Raw genomic sequence first — 23,427 nt, forward strand, 5'->3', positions numbered from 1 at the left:
TTTTTGTTTGACTTTTTGGCTTTGTCTTTTGTACTTTTAAAAGGCAGGATTTTTGGTGTTTTTTCTTCCCCCTTTTTAATGATTGGAACGGATACTTCAATTTCTTTTTTCTTTTTTCTTCTTTTTTAACTCCCCTTTTTTATTATTTTAAATTTTTGTAATTCTCAAGAAGGAGTAAAGTTTTTTTTTTTTTTTTAAGATGGCTCCAAAGCGTCTAGGGACTCTTACAGTTCCTAAATCAATAGTTTCACCCTCTTCTGTGATTCAACCAACAATCATGAAGGATTTGCAAGATATGATGGGAAATCTCACAATTCAAATTAGGGCAGAAATGAAAAAGATTTTAGAGGAAAATAACAAGATTTTGAGGCAAGACATAGTTTTGGCTTTAAAAGGAGTTGCTTCTGTTATTGAAAAGTTGAACTCCCGTGTGGAAGAAGTAGCTGAAAAAGTGGAATTAATGGAGGGAAAAATTGAAAGTATGGAAAAAGAAATGGAAAATGAGATTCTTATGCTTCAATATGGACAAATGGAATATGCCTTAAGAATTAGAGGCTTGGGAGAGTCCTTGCAAGGAGATCTGAAAGAGATGGTTGCAAAGGACTTTGCTGTGATTTTGAATAAAGAAAAAAAAGAAATACTTAGTGAAATTGAAAAATTATTTCGAGTTAACTCTGTGGTGGCAGTGCAAAAGAATTTGCCAAGAGATGTGGTAATCTACTTTGGGAAAAGATCTCTACGCAATGAAATTATACAAGCTTTTTATAAAAAGAGATTTCAAATCGCTTCACAAGATGTTATAATTTTAAAGGAGATCCCATCTAAAATTTTAAGAAGAAGAAAGGAGTTTGCTTTTTTAGCAAATGAACTTAAAAAGAGACGAATTTCGTTCAGATGGGATGTTCCGATTGGAATGGTGGTGAACTACCTGGGGATATCTTATAGACTTAATACTGCTTCTCAAGCAAAAGATTTTTATACTTCGGTCCTGGGGGTATGTTCATCGTCACCTATTAAGTTTAAAACCTTGAAAGAAAAGAATGCAGAAGTACAGTTTGAAGACTTTAAAATTGGGGAACCACTGCCTGAGAGGTCTCAACATGTTCAGATTGAGGAGCAGAAGATAACTTGTGTAGCATATAACTGTAAAGAAAAGCAACAACAGAAGAAGATCAAGGAAGCTTCACATCTAGTGGTTTCTGAATCTGTGGGAGAAGCAAGACTTATAAAGCCTCTGGAGCAATCTTCAAGGATGGAATTGTTGTCTGAAATGAAAAAGGGGAAATCTCAGCTTGAGGAGTCTCAACAAGTTGAGAGGAAGGGGCAGAAGACAATTCGTGCAACACATAATTATAAAGAAAAAGACCAACAGAATAAGGAGTTTAAGGAATCCCCACATGTATTGGCTTCTGAGTTGCTGGGAGATTCAGAAATTTTGAAGGAATCCTTAAAGGCAGATCTCAAAGAATTTCTCTTGAGTTTGATAAAAATTAGAGAATGATAAGGATGGAGAATGAAAATGGACAATCGAGATTGATGGAATTTGTTATTGGTGAAGATTTAAATTTTTAATGTGTTTATTGTGGATGGAATTTGTTATTGATAAAGATTTAAATGTGTATAAGGGATTTCTTAAGTTTTAAGTAATGTTTAAATTTGTGTTTTGGGGGAGTTTATAAAAATGATAATATTAGCATGATATTAGAAGGTTTGGAGTATACTATAATGTGTTTAGTGTTTGGGTTTATTTTTTTTCTAATTATTATTATTATTATTTTTAAGATGGAACTTGATTAAATGTGTATAAGGGGACTCTAAGGTTTTAAGTTTTAAGTAATGTTTAAATCTGTGTTTTGGGGGGAGTATAACTCGTTTAATTAAACGTATTTAGATTTGTTTATGATTTAAATTAGATTTTATATTATAGTTATAGATGTTCAAAGAAAGTAGTGTTTAAAATTGTGTTCTGGGAGGAACTTATATAGAATGATGGATAATATTATAAGTATGATTAGAAGATGTTTAGAGTATATTATAATTGCTTAATGATTATTACTTTCTAGAGATAATCTATTTAATTTAAAATATCTAGACTTGTTTAGGATTTATATGTGTTTTAAGTTTTATATGTGTTTTAAGTTTTTTCTTTTTTTCTTTTTTTTCTTCGAAATATTTTGGATAAGCCTGTAATCAACTCTGGGAGGTCCAGGGGAGGGTTAGGGAGGTTTGGGGAATTGGGGGAGGGTACGGGAGGCTGGGGGGGGTTGGGGAGGGGATTTGTCTTGTAAAATTTCAGAAATTTTCAATAAAAAAAAAAAAGAAGTATACAAGGAGAGACACAAGTATTGTCTCTATTATTCAACATAGCTGTTTAGAATGACATTTATACAGATGAAAGTATTGATTAGGGAATATGTCGTTAACATAGATGATTTATTTGAATACATATATTTTTTACTGTAGAATTTCTCAAAGGTGGTTGCTGTTGTGTCACTTTTTCAGAAATTTTCTCATATTTTTTAAAAACTATAAAACCTATAAAAATATACTTTAGGTCTTTATACGGTTTTTTAGTTTTCCATATTTCTGCAATAACAACAGGAACTGAACTGATTTCTTACATTATATTAATGTATATACCAGGAGAATACAAACAATAAACCAATAAAAGGAACTTTTATGGAATACTAGTTGGTAAATTCTCCATATCTCCAGCCAAGAGGACTGAGTAATTGAGGACTGATACTACTGATATAATAGGTGCCAATTTTCATACCAAGGTGCCAATTATACAAATACACCAAGTGTTTGGAGATGGCAACCATGGCACAGTTTATATATTTGTTATATTGTTCATTGTACTATATACTATATACAATTAACTAATGGAGCAACTTGCCTTCAGAAGTTGGCGTGCTTCATCACTGGAGGTTTTTAAGAAAAGACTGGACAATGATTTATTTGAAATGGTGTAGGGTCTCCTGTTTAAGCAGGAGTTTGGACTAGAAGACCTCCAAGGTCCCTTCTAGCTCTATTCTGATTGATCGATTGATTGATGATACTTGCATCAGAAGATGTGACCCAAGTACTGAGTGATAGCCTCCTTTCATGTCACATATCATGTCACACATCATTCTCCCTTTGTGTATTATTGCTATACGAAAACAGTCTAAAGAGATTATCAGACCTATGAATTGTTTTCCTTTTGCATGATACACACACACACACACAAAAATGTAAAGGCACAAAAAGTTCCAATGGCATTTATCAAATCCAAAATTATCTTCCCAGCTTTATTTTTTTTTAAATTTTTTTGTCAGGTTTAGTTTTATATATAAATGTTAAAATTCCTTTGCTATTAAATGAATCAGATATCTAGCATTCTTCACAGGCTTCACTGATTATACTTAGATATTTTATGTAAAATGTAAGTTTCTGGTTTCAATCATTTAGCGTGCAATTCAATGGCCACTTATCTGGAAGTAAATCTCATTGGAAGATACATAGGTTTAAGCATTTACAATCCATAAAAATTGACAAAGAAATATAACACAAAGGAAGACTCCTTTCAGGGCAATAGCAAAGTTACCATCTTGTGGAAGACAATAACGACACCTTGTGGCCACCACAATTTCACATGACTGCAAAGTTTTTGCAGACAACAAGACATTAACTCAAAAAAATAAATTTGCACTTGGTAGAAATGTATTCTCTTTTGTCTTTGGCACTGATGCCACACATAAGTATTTATTTATTTATGTTTGTTTGTTTGCTTTAATTAGCTGCCTGACTCCAGTGGAAGTAATAAGAAATAAAATCATAATATCTACTCAATAAATGGTGTTTAAAAACCCTGGCCTTAGCACGAAGCATGACTTGGGACTATTGCAAATCTATCTAGATAGTGGTTAAAGTCTACTTTTCCTGCATTTTAATTTAATCTGTTTTAAAAGTTACTTCAAAGTCATAGGGAGAGAAGAGAGGAAGAATTCACTGCAGATGAATAACCTCTCACAATATCCTGGTGCTCTGCATAACTAAGGCAAAAGTGGAAGCAGAGCCAGTTTATTAAATGAAAGGGTGTACGTCAAGGGACCTATATTATAACAAAGAAGGCTCCTGTGGTCGAATTCTACTCTTAGATATCTCTTAAGATTCTTGATGTGTCCTCCCTAAGGGTAACATTCCAAGAATTTTACAACAGTCATATAAAAGGCATATCCTCTCCACTCAGGTAAAACTGAGCCAAATGGGCATTATTTAAATTATTTTAACATTGATGCAGAATAAATGAGGAAGAGCATCCTTTAGTTCAGCATCATTATTGGTTTGCATTCTGAATTGTTTATGAGTCCTTACCTTACTTTAGATAAAAGCATCCCATCTCTCTCCCATCTGCTTTTTTTCCATTGACTGGACAAAGAACTACACTTGAGATTTTATAAAAGAGGGGGAAGGATAACTATTTAATAGGCACATGATCAACTGGAACTGATCTTAGAAAACCAAATATGGCAGACTTAGCATTTGAATTAGAGAGAACCAAGAATATTTTGTTTTATTTGTTTTATTTTGCTTTTGCTGTCATTGTTGACTCCTAGTGATTGACTGAATCTCAATCCCTGTTGTTTTTTTTATAAGATTTTTTGCAAATGGTTTCCATTCCTAAAGTTGTGAGAGAATGACTTGGTTCAAGGTTGCCTAGCTGAGCAAGGAAAGACTAAAATTCAGGGTCTTCTAGTTTCTAGCCCTGGATCAAGCAAGAAATAACATGGTTGTAATCTAGACTGGAAAGTAAACAAAGAAATGAAAAGTGTATTAAAGATAGTAATGAAAAACTATTTCTGTATTTATTGTTAAATAAAATGTTTTGAGGTATTGAACTATTGAACTATTAGTGAAGCCATTAATAGTTATAGTTATTAATAGTAGTTATTAATAACTACTTTTATTAACTACTATTAATAGTTATTAATAGTTATTAATAGTAATAAATGTATTACCATTGTAATACATTTCTTGCACTATTCTTTTGCTTGCCAGTTTTATTCTGTGTCCCATTGTGGTTAAATTAAATATTATTTAGAATTTTACATAATAGTTCAAGAAAAATGTTTTCAAAGGGGGCTTATCATATAGGCTCAGGCAACATTCTGGAAATAAACTTCACTAAATAAAACCCCACTCATTTATCTAAAAATATTGTCTTATAATTGTCTCAACCGAAAGTTCCCTGAGATAGATTTGCCAAGTTCTTTTGCTTTTTTCTGCCTACCTATCAGGAACCACCATCCCACAACAGACTTTCCTCAGTGTCCATAAAATGATTTCCATATTCTGCATCTTGTATCCAAGTATCCAAATTACTCCTTGACCTATCTTTGCCTGGCCTGTACCTATTTACCTCTGTCAGAGCACTATGACTAGCTCTGCCAAAATAAATCTATACCAATGTTCTGAAAAAAAGATATTCCAAAGCTATTAAAAAAGTTATAAACCTTTGGGCAAAAGACAAACCGCCCAAAATTAATGGAATGAACTTCATTGTAGGAAGCATTTCGATTCTGACCAGCACAAGGTTGACTCAGTCTTTCATCCTTCCAAGGGCAGTAAAATGAGGACCCATTTTTTGGGGGGGGGCAATATGCTGACACGGTAAATTGCTCAGAGAAGGCTGTAAAGCACTATGGAGCAGTATATTAGTCTAAGTGCTAAGTGCTATTAATTATTAGCTAAGAGTTGGTTTCCATTTTTAAATTATACTAACTGACGTACAACAATGTTGCTTTGTCACTTTTTCCTGATGAATCTTCAGGTTAATCAGCTTGTGTAAAACTCAAGCATGGAGGCTATTGCAATTAAATGACACAATTTTTCCATACTTTGTGGGTTTTTTTATCTATTACCTGAGGCTTCCTAAAATAAAGATTCTGTTGGATTTACATATTATTAATTTGTTAATTGTTAATTTGGATCACAACAAATTGTGGCAAGTTCTTAAAGAGATGGGAGTACCAGACCATCTCATTTGTCTCTTGAGAAACCTATATGCGGGTCAAGAAGCAACATGAGAACTGGACACAGAACCACTGATTGGTTCAAAATTGGAAAAGGAGTCCGGCAAGGCTGTATACTGTCGCCCTGCCTATTTAACTTTATATGCAGAGCACATCATGAGAAAGGCAGGGCTAGATGAATCAAAAGTTGGAAGTAAGATTGCCGGGAGAAATATCAACAACCTAAGATATGCAGATGATACCACTCTAATGGCAGAAAGTGAAGAGGAACTAAAGAGCCTCTTGATGCAGGTGAAGAAGGAGAGTGCAAAAGTTGGCTTGAAACTCAACATTAAGAAAACCAAAATCATGGCATCCGGCCCTCTCAATTCCTGGCAAATAGATGGGGAAGAAATGGAGGTAGTGACAGATTTTATTTTTCTGGGCTCCAAGATCACCTCAGATGGGGACTGCAGCCAAGAAATTAAAAGACACTTGCTCCTGGGGAGGAAAGCTATGGCAAATCTAGACAGCATACTAAAAAGCAGAGACATCACCCTGCCAACAAAAGTGCGTATAGTCCAGGCCATGGTTTTCCCAGTTGCAATGTATGGCTGTGAAAATTGGACCATAAAAAAGGCTGAGCGCCAAAGAATTGAGGCCTTTGAACTATGGTGCTGGAGAAGACTCCTGCGAGTCCCTTGGATTGCAAGGCGTTCAAACCGGTCAGTCCTAGAAGAGATCAATCCTGACTGCTCTTTAGAAGGCCAGATCCTGAAGTTGAAACTCAAATACTTTGGCCACCTAATGAGAAGGAAGGACTCACTGGAGAAGGCCTAATGCTGGGAAAGATTGAGGGCAATAGAAGAAGGGGACGACAGAGAATGAGATGGCTGGATGGAGTCACTGAAGCAGTAGGTGTGAACTTAAATGGACTCCAGAAGATGGTAGAGGACAGGAAGACCTGGAGGAACGTTGTCCATGGGGTCGCGATGGGTCGGACACGACTTCGCAATTAACAACAAAACAACAATTTGGGCTTAACACATGTTCACTTAGCTACAGTATAGTTGCCTGTGAAAGAGTGTTTGGATAATATCTCGAGATATGAATCTAGCCCCCTGGGACTTCCTCAACAAAGAAGGATAAAATAAACACAATGTGTAATTCCTATACATGAAAGTGAAACCTCTTCTAATATTGTGCTAATATTTACCAAAATATTCTTATTATATCATAGGTAACACTTATCACAACCTCAGACAAGCTTATTTATAGCTGATGTAACAACAACTGGGAGAAAAAGGGCATACATTTTAATAAAATGCTGAATATTCTAAAGGAGAGCTTAATAAGGTTGGTGGAAATGGCTATAATGTTTAAGATGGCACTTAGTACTTAGACATATACCATTCCATAGTGCTTTACAGCCCTCTCTATGCGGTTTATAGAGTCAGCATATTGGCCCCCAACAATCTGGGTCCTCATTTTACTGACCTTGAAAGGATGGTCAGTAAACCTTGAGCGGTGAGAAGATGTAGTTAAAAAAAAGATAACAAAAAAGCCCACAAAACTCAAATCATAAATCTGGATTGCTTGATGCAACACAGCTTTGGGAGCAGGGAAAAATTCCAATCCATGGAGAAAAGAGAACTCCGTGTTCCTCTGACTACTTCTGCCACAACAATCAAGGAAAAATTGAGACCACGTGAAAGGTTCTGTTTTTTGTTTTTCTTTAATTTTTATCATATGGTTTGAACAAATAATATTTATTTTTTTACCCAGGATTCTATGCACCCGTTTTACATCTTAAATATAAAAGCTTGGATCATGCCATGTTTCAACTAGATGATCTGAAGGTCGTGAATTCTGCCTTGGTTTCCACCTCTGTTTTTTATTTTTATATAAGCACACACACACACATCATACTTACATTGATTCATAATTCTCAAGCTGTACTGATTTGGTCTGGACAAAGCCAATTATCCCGCTAGTTGTGGATTTCCCTATAAACCAACGGAGACCCGGAATGAGAAAGCCGATCACCTCTAGGATATCCCCTTTGCAGTAACTCAGTTCATCCCAGCTTTTTCCTCTGTGATCTTCCATAGCTGTGCATCTCCCTTGCCCTGAAAAATAGAATGAGCAGGCTGAACAATTGTATCATTCTCTCACAGCAGCACCATGGCAAGAGGCAGTGGAGGATGTGTATGTGTGCAAACGAAGCATTAAAACAAAAACTCTTTGTTTTCCATGACATTTTTGTTTTCTTCAGTAGTTTTTAAAAAAACAAAACAAAACACCAGGCAGTTATTTATTCTACAGACATATAAGAAGCTCTGAAGACATTTCAATTTGTTACAGGGGGTTTTGTGGGTGGGAGGGAAATAGTCATTGACAAAAATATTTGCCCTACATCAAACTAATGGAAACTAATCAAGGAGAGAAGCAACCTAGAACTAAGGAGAAACTTCCTGACAGTTAGAACAATTAATCAGTGGAACAACCTGCCTCCAGAAGCAATGAATGCTCCAACACTGGAAGTTTTTAAGAAGAGACTGGACAGCCATTTGTCCGAAATGGTATAGGGTTTCCTGCCTGAGCAGGGGGTTGGACTAGATGACCTCCAAGGTCCCTTCCAACTTTATTATTATTATTATTATTATTATTATTATTATTATTATTATTGTTGTTGTTGTTGTTGTTGTTATCATGGATCTTTTGCTATTTTTTAGCAAATTAATTAGCGCTGAGAGCAGCTCAGTCTAAATTGGTCACACAGATGTCTTTTTTGCTAATCAGGAAGGCAAAAAATCCTGAACAAATAAACCCTTTTTCACTGATTGCTGGAAAATCCCTGAAAAAAAAAATACAGCACTTTAAATGTTGGCCAAGTGTTCATGAATTTCCCCACTTTCTCAGCAAGCTATAAAATAATAGAAGCAACAGGGATAGTCTTTCTAAAAATCCAAATCAACACAAACATCCTTAGAAAACTGGAGGGGATTTTTCTCAATATTTTTAGACTCCAGACTAACATGTTCTAAAGATAACTAAACAGAAAGGAAAATGTTTTCCAATGGTTCCATTTGTTAGTTAAAATAAGACAAGTATCATGCCTGGCAGTATTTTTTCTGCCTTTTTATGAATCAAACTAATCAGAGATGTGTAACCACCATACTCATATTGGATTGGATAAGTTAGAAATAGAGGTCATACATGCACAGAGGTAGGCTTCCTTTGAGTCCACTACCAACCATTTCTTTACAAACATACAATTCCCCCCCCCCACAACTCTGACACTAAAATCACTTTTCCAGCAAAGATCACAATGGTAAAAATTGACAATTCTTCTTTCCTGCAGGGTTATAGTGACATTCTCATTCTGTTCAAAAGCAGGACTGCTACAATGAGAACGAATGGAAGCCAGAAAATCTGAGGTTCAAATATATATACAATGATGCCAAGAATTTTAATGAATACTTAATTGAAAGCAGAACTTTTTATTGGGGGACTAATAGATAGAAAATTAGAAAATAATTATGGAAGATTGCTGTTATGTATAGTGACAGCTTGAAGATGATTATATATACAAAAATGGGAAGATTATGAAATACCCATAAGGGAGGAATGGCTGGTAAAGATGACAGAATTGGCAGAGATGACAAAATTGTCTTGTTTGATTAGAGAAAGGACAATGACTATATTGTAATCCCTTATGGACTTTCTGCTGAAAAGAGACAAAAAAATGAACTTGTGATTTATAGGTTTAATGATTAGAAAGAGAAGACTATGAGAAAAAAAAGAAAATTGGGTTGTAACCTTAGAGTTAGAGCGTAAAATATCAATATACTTTTAACTGCTGTTCAGAAGATTGGAGGAAGTTTCTTTATAACGCTCTTTATCTTTTCTTTGCATTTTTAAATTTTTCTTTCCTTTTCTTTTGCTTTCAAAATTTGAATTGTTTTTGTTTTTTTAAATACACAGAGAGACATGTTGTATATTTGTGCAAGTGTGTGTGTATAAATACATACAATATATGCATACACACGCACACGCATGCACACACTCACATACACATTGAGAACAAATGGCACAGTTCTGGTCTTGAAAGTCCTATGAATGTGGCAGATAGAGAACAAGTGAAATAAAAAGGGAGGTGGTCAATTAATAATTTTTTTAAGCAAACTGATCTTGAGTTTTATTACACTCACCAATCTGCAAAGAGTCAGACCCACTGATTTCTTTGGATATGCCACAACTGATTGGATAGTTCTTCAAAAACCACCTGCAAATGCAAACAGCTATGAACAAACTGCTTCTCTGAGGGAAATATATGGTTGATGATATCCAGGTAGGAGATAATTAGTTGCTAGATCTGTTCCATGGCACCAGAGTCTTTGCATGCCTTCTCTTTTATAATTCATTCATGGAATTCATGACCCAACAATATGGTGGTAATAATAATAGCAATAGTTTAGATGCCTATCTTAAAAGAGTATTACACAAATAAAATACAAATCAAGATTCTGGAGATAAAATATAGATACAAATACCAGGATAACTCATCAGTGTTTTCAAAATATCTGACTTATGGAGACAGTTGATCTTGGTACTAGGGCGAATGCTTTTCAGACAAAATTACATCCCCAACTCCTACACTTAAAAAAAGGCAGGCAGCAGATGACAGGAATAATGGTCAGAGAGAGATTCACAGTCACGGAAGCCAATGCAAATCTAGAGAAGATTGCCTAGGCATAAGGTAATGTTCTGTAGAAAGAATATTGATCTGACCTTTCCATATAGTTTGTGCGTACATTTTGACAGACATGATTTTTTTAAAAAGCAGAAACCTTTCTGTTTTAAAAAGCTTGTCAGCATTCTTAAATCTAGCACACTAAATCTTGTTTTGGCAAATATGACATGAAGAGTTATGAATATCTGAAGAACCCAAAAAAAATCCCTATTAAACAAACATACGTCTTTGTACACAAACCAAATTTGCAAACCATTCTAATGAGAACATTACTGTAAACGTTATAAGTGAATTAGAGGTTGAAAATAAGATTTTAAGTATACATGACAAACAGCAGCCGATTTTAATCTCAAAGTTAGAAAATGATATTTTGCTTGAGGTAGCACAAGTGAACTCAGCATGTAGTCACAGTACAACAGTTGGATGTAGACAGGGCAACAGACAATCTACTTACTGGTAAAATGGAGGGGGCAATGGCTCTATAGTTGTGATAGATATCAGACCCCTCTGATCGGTCAACAGTGATGTCCCTTCCCACTTGGTTTCATGTCCAATGTCTTTCACATGGACTAATTCATTCTTGAGGAGTTTTAAATCCTCCTCCTCCTCCTCTTCTTCTTCTTCTGCAAGGATGGTGAGTGTTGCTCTGGCAAAAAAGCTGCCTATTTACCGAAAGAGGAGAAGAGAAAGAAACAACGCGACTTCTGCAAATAGTGGGGCAGTATCTACTTTCCTAAGAACGCTTGCACATTTTTAGATCTCTAAAAGTTCTATTCCAAATCATTTCAATTTCCATTTAAATACCAGGAACAGTTTTTTTTCCTGTCATGGTGCTGCAAACATGAAACTATCTGCTATCATAGGATTCCGCCCCACCCAAAGATCTCAGAGGCTTTCTTCTTTGTGAGAATATTTCATATAGTTCAATGTCACTTTAAAGACAATTATTTAATGGTTCAAATTCTTTTCTCCCCACTGTAGTCTAATATGGAGACAGTTCAATGTTTCCCAATAGTTTAAAATGTGTTTTTACATGTAAAGAAAGAAAGAAAGAAAGAAAGAAAGAAAGAAAGAAAGAAAGAAAGAAAGAAAGGAAGGAAGGAAGGAAGGGGAAAAAAGAAGTAGAAAGAAAATTACATTACAGAAGATATCTGCAATGAAACACTTTGTTTCAGCTGAAGGAAATTATTTATATTCATTTATGTCCTCCACACTTTGTCTAGCCATGGCTCAGGATTAGTACCAGACAGTTCTCTGCTCTTGGAAGGGTCCCATTGGAAGTAAATGTGCAAATACTACCTGTTACCAGAATAAGTTTTAGAGATATTTGAACATGCATAGACTCAGCCTCCAATACAATATTTTCCTGCATATCTTTCTCCCACATCCTTCTTCCTCGCCATATTGGAGACCTACTTTACAGTGAAACAGCATCACAGCATCGTTTTTTTTGGATTCTGACTCAGGATCCTTACCTTCCTGCAGCAGAAGACCCAGATACATGGTGGCCATGCAGTCCTCATCAACCGTGACAATGATCTCAGTATCATCTACCTGAGCACAGTTCAACCAGTACTCAGGAGTGAAGAGAAGTTGTTCCAGGCAGCAACCCACATATCCTATTTCATCATACCAAAGGAAGAACGAAAACCTGTAATGTGCTTTCCCCAAAGGCCAAGCTGTATTTATTTATTATCTCAGACCAAAGTTTAACCCAAATTATCAGCTATTGTATAGAGCAGGGGTCCCCAACCCCCGATCCCTGGACTGGCACCGGGCCGTTGCATGCCAGAAACTGGTCCGTGCAAACAAGCAAAGCCCCATCCGCGGGATGCACACAGTACATGAAACCACACCCCCTCTGGGCCACTGAAAACCCTCTCTCCACAGAAGTGGTCCCTGGTGCCCAAAAGGTTGGGGACCTCTGCTATAGAGTCTCATTAACAGAGAATGTGCTTTTCCAGTGCCTGTATTACAGAGACGTTTGTAGCATATTAAACTAGTCTTTGAAAAGAAAATTAGAAGTGGCTCGTGTTTTGCCCTGAAGTTCTGCCTTAACATTATGGCCAATATATTTTATGTTCCCACAACTGCCCTTCTGATGGAAGGCCAGTCATTCCTCAGTGGAGTGTGATTTACCAAGTGCCAAATAAGTGGAAAACTTCCAGATTTCTTCCACAGTTCTGAAGGAGAGCAGAAAGCGATTCTCCTGTGCCTGGATGCATACCAGCCTGGCTGACAGCTCCTGCAAAAAGACAGAAAAGGAGAAGAGTTAAATATGGTAAAAGGTTAGCATGTGCCTTATCATCCTTTTTTTTTTTTTTTTTTGCAAATTATAGGCATGACATTTGGAACTTGGAGCTTTAGACAAGGTGGGACAATGAAATCTAATCAGTAATTAAGGATTCATTCTTAAATATGGGGTCTAAAATAAGGTACAGAGTGAAGCCTGATCAGATCCATGTGCTAGCCAGCTGTATCTTCTTCAAACTATGACAACCCATTATCCTATTTTTCCATCATCCCTATTCCCAAAACACAGCATTTTGCAAGTCAGTCCATTGAATATGGTTGGTTTTTGCCCAAACAGCTTATATTTCCTTCAGTTTTGTCCTGCATCCAAAACCCTGGGTCTCTTCCAAGGATTTTTTACTACAACTAGAGATCGGTACTGTATGAATGAGTGTGCTATACATATTTAAGATGTTAATGAATGTTAATAAAATCATTCTAAAACATTTTGCATCATTTAAATTGTGCCCAAATATCTAGGTTAAAATTTGCACGGGCATGAAGTACACATCTGTAATTTGGGTCTAATGCAGCTGTAGCCTAGCTATGCTTAAATTATTTTGAGTCAGGGAGGAAAAGGCTATATGTGTGTGTGTTTACACATAGCATTTTATTTTATAGGTCAGAGGCTTATTGATAGTTTGATTTCCACATTTTACTGCACTCACAATGTCACTTAGCAATAAATAATAAATGGAGATGGTAATATTCCAATCTCTGGTGGGGTTATGCAGCCATGCGAAGCAATATGAGAAGATGCCATACAGCTGTGCAACAAGCTAGCAAGAAGTTACAGACGTACAGTTTCCTCTGAAAACAATAGTAACAACCACTTCACCTTGAAAACAGCACAAACATCTTTATCATCATTTTCCAGGGCCCATAATTTCTTTCTTGCTGCCTCTTGTAGCTGCAGATTGAGATCCTGTGCAGAGCGACTCTTGACAGAAAATGAAAGAGAAATTGCTTCAAGAGAAAGAGAAAGAGAGGAAATTAAATGGGAGAAAAATGATATATTTAAACTTTTCTTACTTCCATTACTTTGAATAGATAAGGACTCTAGATCACGGAAAGGTCTATTTTTTAAAAAATTATAACTGTAGCTATAGCTGTATAACAATAAAACTCTTCTGCACTAGTTTAAATGAAGCAAGGGAACAGAAGCAGGAAAGCTATTATCTTCTAGAGATTCTTAAAAAAGAAAAAGCTTGGTTGGCATCCAGATAAAAGACAGTTCCTGAAGATTATGAAAGTTACAGTTTAAGACATTTAGAAGCCATCAAATTGGTTATCCCTGCACTAGGTGGCATACGGTAATTATAGTTGGAAAGCAGCTTCACATCTGCAGCCAGAAACTGAGGTGCAGCAGTTGAAAAAAAAAACTGGGCTTCATGATGGTTCTAGGAAGGGATGCTAAGAATGTGTGGATTACATCTGTTGCCGTTGGTCTTCCATCCTCAGGGAAGATACACATACAAATAGAAAATATGCATAAAAGGTCTCAACAGGCAAAAGATGGAGTTTTTGATATGCCTAGCAAATCTAAGAGGAACTTATAGAATAAGATGCTTGCCAATTTCTGCCTAATATAGCAAAGTCTCCTTTGCTATCTCTCCCCAAACTAACTCAATAACAACTTTTCCATCCTGACTTTTTGTTTCCTTCACCATTTACTGTTACTGCAATCTATTAACATAATTCTAAAATCAGTTGTTTCACCCTCAAGATTTAAGTTAGAACACCTCATTTCCCCCAAATTTTTCTATTATGGAGATATTTTTTAGCACATATCTTTTTTTCTGTGGCTGACTTCATAACAATTATTGCAAGAAAATCAATAGTTATTGGAGAATGTTTCAGAGTGGGAGCTCATTCATTTCAGTTATAAACCCTATATTTGTAATTCAATCCAAATAGGCTCTACGCACAAACATTTTGAATACTGTTTAACTGTTGGTAAGGTGTCAGCTGATATAAGAAATTGGCACATCATTTGATCAATCTTCATACCTTTTGCACTGACATCTAGAATTACAGAGTAGCTGTCAAAAATATTATTCCCCTTCACTCCTTCCATTTCCATAGCTTACTCTTTTACGCTGCTAGTAGCAATATGATGTGAAGAACACTAGTGCTCCTTTTGAAGAAATGAAATTCAGTGAGCCAGCCTTCCTTCCTTCCTTCCTTCCTTCCTTCCTTCCTTCCTTCCTTCCTTCCTTCCTTCCTTCCTTCCTTCCTTCCTTCCTTCCAACATAAAATAGCAATTAGACAAAGACTTACCATTTGGGAACCCTTCCCCTACAGCCAGTGACACGGACTCAGTTTCCAGAGTGCCCTCTCCTATCTGTGCAGGATGACTTCCTGGATCCAGTTCTTTGGGGTTACCTGATAAGTCACCATGCAGGCAGAAGGACCACTGTCAACTTTTTTAGAGGAAGTAAAGTAAGGCTATAATGAAGGGGGGCATGGGAATATAAAAGGAGCTGCTAAACACTGGCAAAGAATGGACAATCAAGTCCAAGGATGTTGACTGAGTAACAGCAGCTCCCTGGTGACTCAGAAATCTTTTCCAGACTTCCAGCCTAAACTGGGACTGAACATTGAAGCTCATATTCCCAAAATAAATCTATTATGCCTTTTAGTATTGGGGTAGCATTGGTATGATCTCTTAACAAGGCAGAGAAGCTAAAAGATTAATATTCCGACCTCCCAGATGGCCACTTTTAACTTTGCTCTCCTCATCGATTCCCACACTTTACATTTTTGTACACTTATTATTTTGAAAATCCTCTTTGATACTCAAGTACATTTCATCAGCTGAATAGAATCAATATAGAAAATGAGGTTGCAAGAGAGAATGGAATTGTGAGAAGGGGCAGAATTGTTCTAAGGGCTTAAAAGACAAAACGGTAGTCTAATACTACCACTTTATTTATTACCGTGATCTAAGGAATGTTGTTTCTATCTCTTCAGGGCCTTAAAACAATGCTACCTATTTTCATGACTACTTTTTACCTGCTTCCCTCCGAACTAAAAATACCTCATTCATGAGTATTTTAATCTCATGAAGTAGGTAAGACCAGGGAAATTTTTTATGGATAATAAAATTAGTTAATCTTTAAAGAGCTGGGCTGAGAAAGAGAAAGTGGCCCAAAGTCACCCAGCTGGTTTTTCATGCCTAAGGAAGGGACTAGAACCCACAGTCTCCTAGTTTTTTTTTAAATCAGTACCTTCCCCACCACATCAAATGGGCTCTCGTTTTATTTGAGATGTCAATTTCCCATTTCTTTGGGTATTGTAATGTTGTTCGTGAAAGATTAAATACATCAAAATATTTATGGTAATATGGTGTCTGATAGCAATTATATATTATACATTACTTGGTGCAGGTGAAAATTCACTTTTAAATATACATTTTGAGTTCATCCCCAGAGTTATAGCAAACTAGAATGTAGGTAAAAACTGATGGAAGAAACGTAACTCCAAACACATTTATCCTTTGCCTCTTGCCAGTTCAATTACAGGAGTTATATAGTGTCCAGCACTTGGAATAAAATATGTAGGACATTCATTTCTTAATAAATTCATTAATCAACTTTGCAATAAAATTTATAGTAAAGATATGAATTACCAGAAGTTATTTTGATTTTTTATGATGGTTTATTCTAACCTGCCTCGAACAAAACCTGGGGTGAACTCAAAATGTTACTGATGAAACAAGGCAGAACATGTTAGTTTTTTTTAAAAAATCCCTGATTGAATGAGAGAATCTTGAAATTATTTCACTATATAATAACAGGTATCACTAAAATGTCTCCAGAGTAACACTAATCTTTTTGGAACCTCTCAAAGGAGTTTGCAGAAACCACCTTGGAGAAAAGGACCATCAGGATGAGCTGTTCTTGAAAAAAAAAAACAGCTGCTTTACACACAATTATATGCTTAATGTTGGGAGGAAGGTGAGATAACCTGTAATAGCTATAAAGTGAAAAATCCAGCCAGGTTCATATATCCAACATTGCCATAAAGCTCCTAGAGACCGAGTGCCCAAACTGCAATCCAAAACCCACTTATGCATCGTCGGGTGCTGGGTGGGTGTGGCCCATTGGATGGGTGTGGCCCATTGGGTGGGCATGGCCTATTGGGTGGGCGTGGGCTGCGGTGGTAACAGCAGACTGGGTGGGACTAAAAAGTTCAATCAATTCCAACTTTGCAAGATCTTCCCCCCCCCCCCCCGCAAGAAGTTGAAATTGACTGATTGATTGAACCTTTTTTTTTTTTTTTTGCACATGGTGGTGGAGGCCTAAAGCGAAAAGGTTTTATAAAACTCAGCTGAAGGCCTAGGACTGGGGTGATGGTGTGCATGCCCACAGAGAGGGCTCTGAGTGCCGCCTCTGGCACCTGTGCCATAGGTTTGCCACCACTGCCCTAGAGCAAGGACATTTAGGCAGTAAATTGTGTTAATGAAGACTAAGGCCTCTTTTTAAAAAAATCACAATGCAGCTTCCTCCCTCTTCTAGCAATCTAAAAATGTTTAAAAGTCTGGAATACATCAATAGCTGACAAGGGCCTCAAAGCTGCCAAGATACAGTATAAGGTTTGTAAACAACGGTAGGTTCACTTAAATTTTCCCTTCTTCTTTTGTCAGCTCTGCTAATCCATCTGTAAACGTAAAATGTGATTTGATTTACACTCAATTATAAACTATATTGGAGTTCCAAGTAAAAAAAAACCCAATGGTTTCTTTGAAGTTTATTAAGCCTCTTGTATTTTTTAAAAAGGAATAAGGTCTCCTACTGCATTTTGCTTTTTCTACTAGTTTCTCTATGTAGGGTTGAATTTTAATTCACCAACAACCAGTTCAAATAGCGCAAAGGCATATCTTATAACAGGGAGAACGTCACCATGGCCATGTCATTCACTTTTACTTGCTATAATAAAATAACATTTTTTCTCAGAAAAAGTGACAAGGCAGATTTTATATGGTAACCATATTTTCCAGAGTTAGATCCAAATAACTCTAGTGTTTATCACGCTAATCTCATCCTTATGATGGGTGCAGGCATTTTGCTAACTGAAGTCATTCTGCACCAAGGACCATGAATAACATATTTTACATAGTAGGAAATGGCCCTAACTTTTCAATGAACTTTGTTTAAATCAAGGATAAGGAATCTTTCTTTGCCATCAGAGCTAGAAATGCCTAGAAGTACATTGTGAGCTTATGGTAACAAAGACCTACTTCAACATTCAAAGTCTACTGGTCTAACCTTTTCTCTTACATTACATACATACCTGCCCCATTCATATTACACACCACCAGACAACTCTCTCTTTATCCCTGCTGTAACAGTGGAAAAGGACCTGCTCTTTCAGAAACCTCTCTTCAAAGCACTTCAAGCACCTTTAGAGGCCATTGCATTTATACTTCCTTCTCTCTGATGGGAAATTGAAGGCCTGGAAACCTCTATATGGCACCATGAATTGGTTGCTTCCGAGAGAAACAATTCGTTTCTCCCTTCTACCTCTTCTCTGAGATAGAAATTTAAGCATCTTGGGATTCTCGCCTCCTTTCCATAGAAATAATTAAAACAGATAAACTAGTTAGATTCAGTGCTAACATGTACAGGTAGTCCTCAACTTATGACCAGCCACTGTTCAAAATTATAATGAAAAAGCTACTTATCCAGATTTGAACTTCCAACAGCCACTACCCCCTCCAATCACATGACTGCATTTTGGGTGCTTAGCAACCTGCCCTCATTTATAGCTATTTGCAGCATCCCATGGTCACATGACCACAACTTACAACGTTTTTGCCAGATAGCGAACAATGAGTTTGCTAAACAACTGCCACATAAAACGTTGTAAAATTGAGTATGGTGATGTGAGTGCTACAACTTACAGCTGTACTTGCAAGCTCAGTTATGATTATAAATTTGAGGACCACCAGTATGCCAATAAGTGCTTTGATCTTTTCTAAAGCTTGTCTTTTCTTTCAATATCCAATTATCTTTGAAATAAATCCTGAAATTCATTTTAGAGTGCAAGCTCTGCCTACAAGCTCAGCTTTATCCTATAGGGCAGGGGTAGGCAACTTTGGCTCTTTTATGACTCGTGGACTTCAACTCCCAGAATTCCTGAGCCAGCCAGGCTGAGGGGAAAGAGAGAGGTTTCCAAGCTGAGCCATGCTGGCTCAGGAGTTCTGGGAGTTGAAGTCCATGAGTTATAAAAGAGCCAAGGTTGCCTACCCCTGCTTTAGGGCAAGCTATACTATAGTCCATCATAGTCACCCACCCAGCCATACCCATAGCTTCAAAGCTAAAAATAAGGTTATGTTTTTTAAAAATGCACCTGATGCCATCTTCTTGTCTGGGAACCATCTTTCTGGGGATTCAGCTTGACAATGCTGCAAACTTGACCAAGTGGCTGGGAATAGAGATTGGATAGAAGAAGAGGATTTTGATTCTGCACCTGGAAAATACATGGAGAAAATGAGATACAGGTTAAACCAATGTTGTTAATGCTAACTGGTATATTTCATTAGGCCAGAAACAAAGCAAACAAAGAAATCAGGTCCTTGTAAAAATGGTTCTGATCTGTCTCTTGCAATTGTGCTCGGCTGAAAGTTCAGAAATACATCTCTGTCAACTATAGTTACTTATTTATTTTAGTTTAAACTGTCTAGGAATGGCGAACTAAGTGTTTAAATAAGTGAACTGAAACTAGTTCCACTGTTTGCATAAATTATGCTAATGTTTGGCATCTTATTTTAAAACAACAGCTTCTTATGATATTTCCATAGGAACAGGATTGTGGAGCATCAATTTAGTCATTGGGCATAGAAATTTGGGGAGCAAACATAGCATGCTACTTTTTTGCACTGATATCAGCCTACTGGATGATTCTCATTTCTCACACACTGGATTAGTTTACACTTGATCAGGAATAAGTCAGAACTAAGCGTGAGAGGACAACCTGATATCCCTGGACTACCCATGTAATCCCCAATCTAAGTACTAATACAGAATTTCTGCACTGAGTGTCTGAAGAGATGGATCTTGTTAGTTACAAATCACGATGTAGCCTGACAAAATGTTCTTTTAAGTTCGGGAGCTACAGTGCTGTGGCTTCTGAATGCTTTGGTCAGATAGTAGAAAACTACAGCATTGCAAGCATGGGAGGGAACACTGTCAGAGTATTCATCTACATTTCCCAGAAATTCAGAGGTTGTAATCAAAGTGCTGCAAACTAGACCACACAATGAAAAGGCAGCATAATTAATGATGATTTTGCGTTTGTGAATTTGTCATAATTGGAACTGTTAAGTCCTGGGAGCGATGGCGAGTGAAGAATACACGTTTCTGGAACAGCTCTTTATTGTGCTTATTTCAAACTCCAGCAACAAGCAAAGACACGCAGGCCTCCTTTTATACGTCTGCATTCCCTGGACAAGATAGCAACATTACTAGGCACTTTTCGCACCTTGCGCATGCACGCTTGGTCGGCGCCACTCAGTCTGGTCCTGGGCAGCTTTTGCAATTGCCTGGGAACCTTGAATATGTCCTGAGCCTGCATTTGCAGGCTCAGGACACAACACCCCTCCCCTCTTAGCTAGAACACACACGGTACTTGTTCTTACAATCCATACAAAATATAAAATAATAATAAATTTCTTTTCATCCTATAGACACTCCATTTTGTTACAACTTGTTGCCACTCTCTAATGTGTGCCTCTCTGTTGTTACCCACATAGGTTCCATCTCCTCACCATAGACTTGTACTATCCTTATGCTGAAAAGAACCTTACATACTCATCTAGGTGTTTAGGAGGGGCCTTAACCCGTTGGGGCCTTCGCAGGATGAGGGAGGGTGCCTGGCCTGACAGCTCCCCTGCTCAACTGGACAGACCAGGACTTGACCTTAAGGGCGCCTGGCCTATCGGCCTACCTGATGGGCTCGCTAGACCAGGACTTTTATGCACAGGTTTTGCAGGTGACCCCTGGTAGGGCGTACCGGTAGAAATGCCAGAGTTTCCCCCAGGCTCTGTGAGAGCAGCTGCACTCTCCCAACCTTCTGAGTTGGCTGAGGATTCCAGAACTACTCTGGATGGTTCCTGAGAACCTATGTCCTTGAGCCAGCAACCGTTTTCGGATGTGCCCTGTGAAACAGGTATAAGGGGTCCCAGTATTCGGCGGACCCCACGGTCATGCCTGCAGTGCCAGAGAGGAGAGGCCTCTATGCTTGCCCCCCTTACATAGGACCTCCTTTTGGAAACAGTTGCAGAATTGAACCTGCTTCCTAGCTGTGTTGCCATTTCTTGCGTGTTCTGTGAGTTCTGTGAATACCCCCGGTTATCCTCCCTGTCTGGAGTGTTACTGTTTCTGTATGGGATATGTGGATGCCCCTGGCATGACTCCCTGGCTGGAGTGCGTCTTGGTGTGTAGGGTAGTTCTCTGCCCCATGAATTCTTGTTTGGAGCACTTGCAGAATCTCGGGATGGGAGATCAATGATCTCCTCAGCTGCCGACACTGGCTGCTGACATTGATACTCAGAATGTATTCTATAACCTTCTTCCCCCCTCCCCCAGAGCAGAGCCAGGAGTGGAAGGGTGAGACTCCAGCCTCATACGCAGCTGATCTATGTGCCTCCGAAGAATGCAGCGGTCTTCCAGGGACACTTCATAGGACAAGGGCCCCGAGACCTTGCAGACCACAGCTGGTACCCAGAGATGACCAGGCCCATAGTTTCTGGTCCAAACAGGAGCACCCACTTGCAGACACCTTGGTGGCTGTGGACGTGATCCTTGAGACGCTACCCGGTCAGGGTGCAGTCTGTCCAGCTTGGTAATGAGCCGGCGACCTCAACGAAGTTCAGCCAGGCTCTTTCCAGTGGCAGTGCAAGGTGTGGTGCGATGTGAAGAAGAAAGTCTGCTAACCTGTGATGCCAGTCACCATAAGTCAGTCTCTTAAGGGCATCCTTGGTGGTGCGCACCATATGTTCAGCCATTCTGTTGGTGGATGGGTGGAAAGGAGCAGAAGTTTCATGGCGGATCATGTTGGCCTGGAGGAAAACTTGGAACTCAGAAGAGGTGAATTGAGGACCATTGTCTGAAACGAGAACATCTGGAAGGCCATGAGTTGCAAAAATACTTCTCAGCACCTGGATAGTCTTGGCAGCAGTAGTGGAGGACACAGGAACAACCTCTAGCCACTTAGAATGGCTATCAACAACAACCAAGAAGAATTGCCCCTGAAAGGTGTAATCTATATGTACCCTGGACCATGGGGTGTAAGTTTCCTCCCATCTATGAACTGGGGCCTGAGGCATTTCAGGCCAGGACCGTTGGCACACATGGCACCCATGCACTTGAGCTTCAATGGCTTTATTGAGGCCAGGCCACCACAAATGGCTGCGTACAAGTGCCTTCATCCTGACAATGCCAGGGTGTCCCTCATGTAAAGAATGCAGCACTCTAGTCCTCAGTGAGGTAGGGATTGCTACCCTACTTCCCCATAGCAGACAACCCTTGAAAGTGGACAACTCATGTCTTCTTTGCCAGAAACTCTGAAACTCAGTATCAGGGCATCTGTCAGGCCATCCTGACAACACCCATGACAGAATGCGTGTGAACGTGTGGTCAGTGGCAGTTTCAGCAGCCACATCCCTTGCATTGAGGGGAGACTCAGGCAGCTCTTGAATGGACAGAATATTAATGGCTGAAGCAGGATCAGGCTCCAGTGTTGGAAGGGGTAATCTACTCAGAGCATCAGTATGACCCATTTCCTTTCCAGGCTTGTGAATTAAAGAGTAGTCATATGCTGACAGGAAAATGGACCAACGCAGCATATGAGGAGAAAGAATATGTGGGGTCTGTTTGGTTGTGGTGAACAACCCTAGCAGAGGGTTATGGTCAGTGTAGAGCAGTGGTTCTCAACCTGTGGGTCGGGACCCCATTTGGGGTCGAACGACCATTTCATGGGGGTCGCCAAACCATGCTGTCCACCATTTTGTTCCCTTTTCCCTAGCTGTCCTACTCCCTCTTATTGGTGGCCACACCCACTTGGGGGTCACCACAATATGGGGAACTATATTATGGGGTCACGGCATTAGAAAGGTTGAGAACCACTGGTGTAGACCATGAAATGGCAGCCGTATATGAAATCATGAAACTTCTTAATGCCAGCCACAATTGCTAGCGCCTCCCTGTCAATCTGAGCATAGTTCCACTCAGCAGAAGACAAGGTTCTGGACTAATACGCTACATGGACCTGTGTCCCATCAGCCAACAGATGGTTAAGAACAGCCCCCACTCCATATGGAGAAGCATCACAGGCAATGCAAACAGGCAACTGCTCACTGAAGTGAGCCAGTACAGCATT

General features: G+C 38.4%; 1 protein-coding gene across 15 annotated transcripts in view; it reads right to left on the reverse strand.

The window, feature by feature from the left end:
* The window catches only part of SH3TC2 (SH3 domain and tetratricopeptide repeats 2), a 63,666-nt gene that overhangs the window by 15,362 nt on the left and 24,877 nt on the right, over positions 1–23,427 (reverse strand). For 10 of the 15 annotated variants that reach the window (XR_005557792.1, XM_039352340.1, XM_039352354.1 and 7 more), the window contains 8 exons: positions 19,399–19,518; positions 15,325–15,429; positions 13,883–14,010; positions 12,892–12,997; positions 12,228–12,371; positions 11,207–11,414; positions 10,211–10,284; positions 7,930–8,125 (listed from right to left, as the gene is read on the reverse strand). Coding sequence is in view for 14 of the 15 variants with exons in the window: in XM_039352340.1 (XP_039208274.1) it covers positions 7,930–8,125; positions 10,211–10,284; positions 11,207–11,414; positions 12,228–12,371; positions 12,892–12,997; positions 13,883–14,010; positions 15,325–15,429; positions 19,399–19,518 (1,081 nt within the window). In the remaining variant the exon portion in view is untranslated. The remainder of the gene's footprint in view (positions 1–7,929; positions 8,126–10,210; positions 10,285–11,206; positions 11,415–12,227; positions 12,372–12,891; positions 12,998–13,882; positions 14,011–15,324; positions 15,430–19,398; positions 19,519–23,427) is intronic. The other 5 variants (XM_039352369.1, XM_039352378.1, XM_039352418.1 and 2 more) reach the window with 1 other exon arrangement.

This window comes from Crotalus tigris, unplaced genomic scaffold (genome assembly GCF_016545835.1).
Source record: "Crotalus tigris isolate CLP2741 ecotype Arizona unplaced genomic scaffold, ASM1654583v1 scf7180000017568.12009008, whole genome shotgun sequence".
Lineage (NCBI taxonomy): Eukaryota > Metazoa > Chordata > Lepidosauria > Squamata > Viperidae > Crotalus > Crotalus tigris.